This window comes from Sinocyclocheilus rhinocerous, unplaced genomic scaffold, assembly GCF_001515625.1.
Source record: "Sinocyclocheilus rhinocerous isolate Xijiao unplaced genomic scaffold, SAMN03320098_v1.1 scaffold2, whole genome shotgun sequence".
Classification (NCBI taxonomy): domain Eukaryota; kingdom Metazoa; phylum Chordata; class Actinopteri; order Cypriniformes; family Cyprinidae; genus Sinocyclocheilus; species Sinocyclocheilus rhinocerous.
The window spans coordinates 713,258-723,027 of NW_015655572.1; the positions used below are offsets into that span (position 1 = coordinate 713,258).

Genomic DNA, 9,770 nt, shown 5'->3' on the forward strand with positions numbered 1-9,770 from the left:
AAATGCAGAAATCACAATGCATAATAAATGAAAGTGTTTCATCTTTATAGTTAGCTAATTAGGACACATTACTCAAAGTAATGGAACCACAGATGGAAAAATATCTGCTGTTGAAAAATGTATGTAAGAGAAGGTGTGGTTTGATAATAATCCTTGTTAGTGTACAACAACAAACCTTGAAATGTCAAGAAGTCTCAAAGAAATCATCATGACCCTTTTATATCCCACAGACTTGTGTCATTGCAGACAAAGGAGCTGCATCACAGGGTGGATCTTTTGAATAACACTGTTCACAAATCAATTTCAATTTCATCACCAGCTTGACGAGGTGAGATGCATATCGATCATGTAAGACAAACATGATTCCTTCAGTGCCAGAGACACACAGTTACACAATGCGCCATACAAATGTCCGCTCTGCAGAGAACTGAGAAAATTATGCTGATACAAATGTAACTCCCTGCCTCTAAGTGACTACAGGCTCCGCACGCAACTGTTTGCATGCAGTGCCATCTAATGTTCACTGCCCAGAATGCAGATTAAACAGAGATATTTTAGGGACTACATCTATCTATCTTTACAAAAACAATGTTTATAAAAATGAAATCAATAAGGAAATACACAGACCTGGAGCACTAGACACACTCACTTCTTCCGGAGCCCAAATATCTGTGGGGGCAGGACATGGCTTCAAGTAGCCTAAAGAAATGAACAAAAATAAGTATATCTGGAAATTTTCTATCATCTGTGAAAACAAGAGAACTGAGCCTAAAACTGAATATCCATTACTACTGGAAACAAGCACTGTAGCCTACCTCACCTTAGATAATGCTCAGATAATGCCACCAAAGATTCAAAAGTTAGAAATGGTCATAAGTTTTAAAAGTATTTGATAAATCTACTAATAGTCTATCAACTACTTTATGCCAATAGTCTTTACAATCTACTTAAGCTTACGAATCTTTTGAGAAACGCAGCCCAGATCGATTTGAACTGAAACTGATAATTCGACGACTCAGGTCGTTTCGACCGATTCACTGAAAAGAATCGATACAAAAGAATCAAACGTTTGGACACACTTTGTTTTAAACAACCCGCTTACTACTTTTTATAGTTGAAATGTCAGGACAATAGTATCAGGCTACCCTGCTACTTAATCAGTAAAATATCTAAGTTACTGAAACTTCGCTTTTTATCGACAGAGTCAATTAATGTTTCTCCGGGTTCACAGCTTACATCTACAATCGGTTTGTATATGGGCCTATATTTTAAACATATATAGACTATATAGAGTTTACTCTTACCAGAAGGTCCCAGCGGAGAGAGTAATGTGAATCATGCACATTCACAAGTCAATCCCTGAAGCAAATTGTTGTTTGTCAACTAGGGCCTACTTTCATCAAGTATCGTTAAAATGGCTTCACACTGCTTCGAATCTTGTATTTCAAATCTGTGCTTTCGGAATGCGTCAAACTGGCAAAGTCACGTGGAGTATCGTTAAAATGGCTTCACACTGCTTCACGAAGCTTCGAATCTTGTATTTCAAATCTGTGCTTTCGGAATGCGTCAAACTGGCAAAGTCACGTGACGTAACGATTTACTTTTTCAAAACTTTTAGTGATTTGACGCTAGGGTGAAATCCATGAGCTGGTATTAATTGTAGGCTATGCTGTATCTGTGTGTGTGTGTGTGTGTGTGTGTATATTTGTAAAATTGTTGTAACAAACTTGTTGATACACTGAATAAGTGATGTAAATCTACGAAAGACTAGGCTACAGATAAAAATTGTGTATTTACCGCTAATATCTATAGATTAGATTTTGAAGACTATACTTTAATGAAAACACTTGTTTTGTAAAACATGTAGCTACTTTCAAACATCCTAATGCCCTACATACAAATGTATGTGTATCTCATGACACGCATAGGCCTACATTTGTACATTAGGCCTATACATAGCCTTTGAATTGAATCACAGTAGACAAAAAGCTGTTGACAGGAGTTCACTGAAAAAAAATGCAACCATAAAAAGTGTGATATAAAAGCACCTCAAGTATAAACAGTTTGCATTTATCCAAAGAGCCACAAGGTGGAACACTTTCCTACTCCTGCTGAAAAATTCAAGCTTGCTTTAGGTTACAGATCATGCTTATCTGTTTAATAACCCTTCTAATTAGAATAGATCATTTAGTGCCTGAATATTCTAACCTGAATTAAGAATAAGAGAGAAATAGAGAAGAATTAAGAAGAGATATAGCATCCTGATAAATGTGTCAAAGAGCAAACAAACCTGAACTGAAGTTAAGTAATATTTGGAAGCAACAGGACTAACAAATTTTGTGATATTCAAGAGGCATGAGGTTGACGCATCGATGCCACAAATTTCTTTTTAACATCTCATAGCTACCCTTAACAGTTTTTTTCTTCTTTCTTTTGTTTCTTATTATTGAGTGAATAAACACATAAACAGCTATTTCAAAATCACATTACATAACTGTTTTGTGATATTGATAACTACTGTATATTAGAATTTGGAGAATGGCAGAATAACCATGTTTATACAAAATCATTTAGGGTTGAGTCAAACTGAATGAAAACACAATTCTGTGACGTAAACTTCATTAGTAGCGTTACAGTTTTAAAGTAACTTGATCAATTTGGGATTTTTTGAGCAGGTGTTATCAAATGAGGGTTATCTGCACATTTATTGAGAAGATATACTGTCTGGAAACATAGTTTCTAATCAACACCTAAATCAGTTTTTCTTTTCTTTTCTTGTGACATTTCAGAATTCCTATGCATCTGCTGTTTAGAAAGAAATGCTGTATAATGATTACTGTCAGTGGTTCTCAAGTGGTGGACTGCAAAATTTTCCAGTTTTTATATTTTGTGTATTATATTTTACTTTTAATGTTAGTTTGGGTATTTCAGTAGTTTTAGTTTTGTGTGTGTGTGTGTGTGTGTGTGTGTGTGTGCGTGTGTTAACGGCACTATTGGGTTTAGATTTTGTTTGTTTTGTTTTTTTACCAGATCCTCAGGCAAAATGTCTGACTGATAACCTGAAGGTTGCAAGATCACGTCCAAGGTGCAAGTCATGAGCATGATCCATCACCACTGAGCCCTTGAGCAAGACACTTCACCCAGGCTTGCTCCAAGCATACTGTAAGCTTGGGCATGAAAAAATACACACAATCTTCAGTATAAGGACATATGTATGAGGAAATGATGGCATGAGTGGCTTATTGGCATGTGAACAATGTTGACAGGAGATGTTGCTGTTGAAAGATGATCTTTAGGTTCCACTGAACCAAATAATGCATAATCTGACACTTCTTGTTTTACTATTTATAGTGTATAAGGATTTAAATGCAGGATAAAATACAGCATGTTTCTGTTTTGTTTGCAACAAGAAAAAATAAAATATGCAGCAAAACTACATTGCAAAAGAAATGCATTTCTGCATTAATGTTTTCATTTTTAAAATATAGTTTTCCTTAACTTTTATCTCAGGTTTAGTTTTAGGTTTTCTTTTTTAATACATTAAAATTAACTAAATGAAAATAAAAAATACGTTGTCTTGGCAACTAGCTGAAATAAAATATGTTACATATTTGGTTTATTTTTAAAGGGGTCATATGATGCAATTTCAAGTTTTCCTTTCTCTTTGGAGTGTTACAAGCTGTTCTTGCATAGATAAGATCCCTAAAGTTGCAAAGACTAAAGTCTCAAAACCAAAGAGATATTCTTTATCAAAGTTAAATAGAGGACCTACAATAATGTACAGTATTTGAAAAATAATGTGTTTTTTGAACATTAAAGCATGTCAACATATTCTGTTAGACCAAATACACAAAATAATGATCTTTAAAAAAGCATCATATGACCCCTTTAAACTTGACGTGAGATAAAGCCTAAACTAATAAGTTTAATAACTACTGGCTCATGAATAAAAACATAAAGTGTTTTGAACTCACACATACCAAACAGAAAGCAGTTTAATCAGTTTATTTAAACATAAAATTGTGTATATTCCATCTCATGGGCGAGTCTATGGTGAAGTTGTGGCTTAATGGTTAGAGAGTCGGACTCGTAACCCAAAGGTTGCGGGTTCGAGTCTCATACCGGCAGGGATTGTAGGTGGGGGGAGTGAATGTGCTCTCTCCCACCTTCAATACCACGACTGAGGTGCCCTTGAGCAAGGCACCGAACCCCCAACTGCTCCCCGGGTGCCGCAGCAAAAAATGGCTGCCCACTGCTCCGGGTGTGTGTTCACGGTGTGTGTGTGTTCACTGCTGTGTGTTCCGAATTCCGAGTATGGGTCACCATACTTAGCCACATGTCACTTCACTTCACTCATATGAGTAAACTATGTTAAAATAAACTCAGTTCAGCAATGATATTTTTTACATAAGGAAGTTCAAATTACATACAGTAAAGTGAATATGGCACCACTGCTAAATTAATCAAACATAGATTACAGGGAGAATTCTTAAAATTATTATTAGTGGGAACATTCTAGAAGAATATCAGAACACTTCTCATAGAAATGAGTAAAAATCATCAGAGAAGCACACAGACTTGGAGCAGACTTGGTTTGAGACCTGCACACCTATGAAGAGGGAATGCAAAGTATGATTTGTGATCCAACTGTTTTGTTATTTTAATTCCATAAATCACCTTTGTTACCATCAGACCACATCAAAGGACCAACAGATATGGAAGTACTGTCACGGAAGTCCAGAGATCTGACCTCTCTGTGGTGGTGTTCAGAGTCACAGTGCTAAAAGTAAAAGATTTTTAAAAAAACAGGACATTCAGGTCATATGTCAGTTTATGTCATCAAATAATTATCATCTTTGTCACAAACATCATCAGCAGAAGACAGCCACAAGTATCCATTAGGTGTAAGTGTACTCCTTAAACATTTGATGTTGTGACAGGATTTGTACACTCACCACTGAGCAGTCATTGTCTGTCAGAAGGCAAAGGTGAACAGCACAGTGCAGGCAAATCTTTGTGGAGTTTGAAATGAAGATAAACACGCTAAAGGAGAAACGGCTGGATGTGGAAACACCATTCTGCAGAAGCTCCACTTTGTCATTTGGACTGGGACACCTGAGAATATTCATAATGATAATAATTAAATCAAAAAAGAAATCTGAGATATCTAATAAAATATACCGTAAAACAATAAGAATGTATCCCGTAAGAGGGATTGCCTCTGTTGTTGTATGCACTGCAGAGTTGTTTTAGTTTAATTAATATATTATAGCTTATTATTTCTTATATTTTCTGTTTTGAGTAAGGTTTAAAAGTTTTGTTATGTGTTTGGCAGTTTTAAAAATATGGACAATAAAGAAATCAGTGTTTCTGAAAATTGTCAGTGTTTTCAGTGTTGTGAAATTTTAAACTGAATTAAAAACAAATGTAAAAAAAATAATTAATTAACTTTTATTTTGGTTAAGTTATATAAACGAAATACAAGTTGTTGCTTTAAATATAAGTTCTCATGAAAATTGTAAAAATTAATTCATGTTCAATAAATAAAAGATAAAAAACATTAAAAATGCACTGTTTGCACACCTTACATTAAAAATGCATAAAAAATATACATATATATAAACAAGTAAATTAAATTTCATTAAGTTTTTAATTAAATTAAACTAAATTAACACACAGCATACATGTCAACGATGAGGTCCCAGCGGAGAGGGTAATGAGGATCGTTCACAGGTGTAACCCAACATGTGTCAATCACTGAAGCAAACTGACGGCTGTCAACTCCATCAACACCAACGTCCACAAAAATCTGTTTGCTCAGCTCTGCGTTCACACTACCAGCGAAGGGGTGGGAGAATTCAGCATCCTGATATGGAATCATCCTGACCTGATATGTCCCTTGACCAGCAGGAAGGTTCATGTGCACAGTGCTGTTGAAATAAGAGATATTTACAATTGATTTATTCTTCATAATAGGTGAGTCTCACCTCTCCAGAGGGTTGATGTTCATGGAGAGTGTTTGGGTTTGTGAGTAAACCATATGAGTAAACTATGTTAAAATAAACTCAGTTCAGCAATGATATTTTTTACATAAGGAAGTTCAAATTACATACAGTAAAGTGAATATGGCACCACTGCTAAATTAATCAAACATAGATTACAGGGAGAATTCTTAAAATTATTATTAGTGGGAACATTCTAGAAGAATATCAGAACACTTCTCATAGAAATGAGTAAAAATCATCAGAGAAGCACACAGACTTGGAGCAGACTTGGTTTGAGACCTGCACACCTATGAAGAGGGAATGCAAAGTATGATTTGTGATCCAACTGTTTTGTTATTTTAATTCCATAAATCACCTTTGTTACCATCAGACCACATCAAAGGACCAACAGATATGGAAGTACTGTCACGGAAGTCCAGAGATCTGACCTCTCTGTGGTGGTGTTCAGAGTCACAGTGCTAAAAGTAAAAGATTTTTAAAAAAACAGGACATTCAGGTCATATGTCAGTTTATGTCATCAAATAATTATCATCTTTGTCACAAACATCATCAGCAGAAGACAGCCACAAGTATCCATTAGGTGTAAGTGTACTCCTTAAACATTTGATGTTGTGACAGGATTTGTACACTCACCACTGAGCAGTCATTGTCTGTCAGAAGGCAAAGGTGAACAGCACAGTGCAGGCAAATCTTTGTGGAGTTTGAAATGAAGATAAACACGCTAAAGGAGAAACGGCTGGATGTGGAAACACCATTCTGCAGAAGCTCCACTTTGTCATTTGGACTGGGACACCTGAGAATATTCATAATGATAATAATTAAATCAAAAAAGAAATCTGAGATATCTAATAAAATATACCGTAAAACAATAAGAATGTATCCCGTAAGAGGGATTGCCTCTGTTGTTGTATGCACTGCAGAGTTGTTTTAGTTTAATTAATATATTATAGCTTATTATTTCTTATATTTTCTGTTTTGAGTAAGGTTTAAAAGTTTTGTTATGTGTTTGGCAGTTTTAAAAATATGGACAATAAAGAAATCAGTGTTTCTGAAAATTGTCAGTGTTTTCAGTGTTGTGAAATTTTAAACTGAATTAAAAACAAATGTAAAAAAAATAATTAATTAACTTTTATTTTGGTTAAGTTATATAAACGAAATACAAGTTGTTGCTTTAAATATAAGTTCTCATGAAAATTGTAAAAATTAATTCATGTTCAATAAATAAAAGATAAAAAACATTAAAAATGCACTGTTTGCACACCTTACATTAAAAATGCATAAAAAATATACATATATATAAACAAGTAAATTAAATTTCATTAAGTTTTTAATTAAATTAAACTAAATTAACACACAGCATACATGTCAACGATGAGGTCCCAGCGGAGAGGGTAATGAGGATCGTTCACAGGTGTAACCCAACATGTGTCAATCACTGAAGCAAACTGACGGCTGTCAACTCCATCAACACCAACGTCCACAAAAATCTGTTTGCTCAGCTCTGCGTTCACACTACCAGCGAAGGGGTGGGAGAATTCAGCATCCTGATATGGAATCATCCTGACCTGATATGTCCCTTGACCAGCAGGAAGGTTCATGTGCACAGTGCTGTTGAAATAAGAGATATTTACAATTGATTTATTCTTCATAATAGGTGAGTCTCACCTCTCCAGAGGGTTGATGTTCATGGAGAGTGTTTGGGTTTGTGAGTAAACACAGATGAAAGGAAGCTTCAGAATTCTTTTCCTGCTGATGAGATGTCCAGCTGAGTTTGGCTCCCCCACAATAAAGTTCTTATAGATGAAGTGGGTGCCATTAGCCTGGAGGGACATATTATTTGAATATATATGTACTTTAAGGGACTTTTTAAAGTATGATTTACAAAATAAATAAATAAAATAAAATGATTTGTTGTTCTTTTGACCATTCAAAGATTTGTGCCACAGATGTGGTCATTGTTGTCAAAATAGAACTCCACTCTGCCATTCCGGACTGTTCCTCTGCAGTTGGGGTCATTGAGGTGTAAGATGTCAGAAGGAAAACCAGCCTCAAAAAGCTGACAGCGAGACAGAGACAGCAGCCAGAGCTGCTTTCACAGGTTTCAATGAAATCTGAGAGAGAAAACATCCAAGAGAATGTCAAAAACAAAAATACTGTATAATCATTGAAACAACATTGAAATGTAGTTGTAGAATGAGTCTAACCAAATGAGTCATGCTGAGATCTGTGATGGTTTTCCTTGCAGGAACAGCCGTAAACACCATGTTTCTCTTCACACCGTTCATTCTCAGTGCAGCTGAGCTCAAGACAGGGGTCTCCTTCACCTAAGAGGAGAACAACAGGATTAATGACAAAAGCTGGAGCAAACTTCAAGTTGTTCACAAATGTTCTGCAGCAATTGAAATAGTCCTACAGCCGACAGATGTTTCACAAGCACTTACAGCTTATAGTACCATCACAAGCTAACATGAAATACTTTACCACTGGATTCTGTGAGTGGGATTGCCTCTGTTGCTGTTGTGTACACTGATGTCTGGGTAAGGTCTGGGACAAATAATTATACAATACTGTCAATCTTTTTAAATTATTTTTGTTATATTATATATATTAAAAGGAACACAACACAATCTGTCTACCTGCACAGTAAGCTGCACACAATAGTGGTCTGACAAACTCATACACATAATAGTTTCCTGGACAAGCTTTGACTCGTATGGGAGGAGATCTGTAACCACAGCCGTCATTCCATGCGGAACCACAGACTTGTCGTGTGACCACTCCATCTTCTAACTGTGAGTGAGGGTCGTTGAGACAAAGTGGGAGAGAAGACACATGTCTCTACTAACACATGACTCTGGCATCTGGACACTCTGACCATTGTAGAACAACCTGTACCAGCCGTTCCAGTTGACATTATAATCACATCTTGAATTAGTCGGACCACCGATCACAGGAATAGTATTTGCCCACCATGGCTCATCCAGACTCTAATAACTGTAGCAGGGGTCAAAACCTGGTGGACTGGTGAGAAGAACTGTTAAGGAAAATGAAAGAGAGTACATAGTTATTTGTTACTCACAGCAAGTTGCTAGTTGTCACACGGTCTATGTATCAGTAGTGTGGTTTTGTACACAGATGTGTATTTGCTCCAGCAGTGGTTTTGTAAATTGTTTTCAAACACCAAGACTTTTGTGTATACTCAATGCATTTTTATGTGCCTACAAAAAAATGATGTGTTTGCCTTGAGAAAGCAGGATCAAATATACATAAGCCAGAAATGATAACATGCACACTCAGATGTTACTTTAGTAGCTCCTTAGTTTTATATACAATTTTACACACTTCATAATTTACAATAAGTATTGGTCAAAACAATGAATGGACTGATATTTACTGTTTATATTTTGGTGTTTCCTGAATTGTTGTGAGTTTAATAATTGTTTTACTGTTCAAATCAGTGTTTTTATTGTTAACTAATTGTTATTTTCATTAATTGAAATTAAATGGAATATAACTATAATATAAATACCTGAAATAAGTTGAAGTACTAACATTACTGTCAAAACAATGGACTGATATTTACTGTTTATATTTTGGTGTTTCCTGAATTGTTGTGAGTTTAATAATTGTTTTACTGTTCAAATCAGTGTTTTTATTGTTAACTAATTGTTATTTTCATTAATTGAAATTAAATGGAAGGAATATATAATATAAATACCTGAAATAAGTTGAAGTACTAACATTACTAAAACTATATATATATAT

General features: G+C 35.2%; 1 protein-coding gene across 1 annotated transcript in view; it reads right to left on the reverse strand.

Moving 5' to 3' along the window:
• Positions 1-592: 592 nt before the first annotated feature.
• LOC107718537 (pancreatic secretory granule membrane major glycoprotein GP2) overlaps positions 593-9,770 on the reverse strand; it is a 14,520-nt gene continuing 5,342 nt past the window's right edge. The window contains 10 exon segments of the mRNA XM_074560104.1: positions 593-669; positions 6,361-6,463; positions 6,639-6,798; positions 7,368-7,613; positions 7,671-7,825; positions 7,930-8,084; positions 8,087-8,116; positions 8,210-8,329; positions 8,642-8,833; positions 8,836-9,039. Coding sequence (XP_074416205.1) covers positions 593-669; positions 6,361-6,463; positions 6,639-6,798; positions 7,368-7,613; positions 7,671-7,825; positions 7,930-8,084; positions 8,087-8,116; positions 8,210-8,329; positions 8,642-8,833; positions 8,836-9,039 — 1,442 coding nt within the window.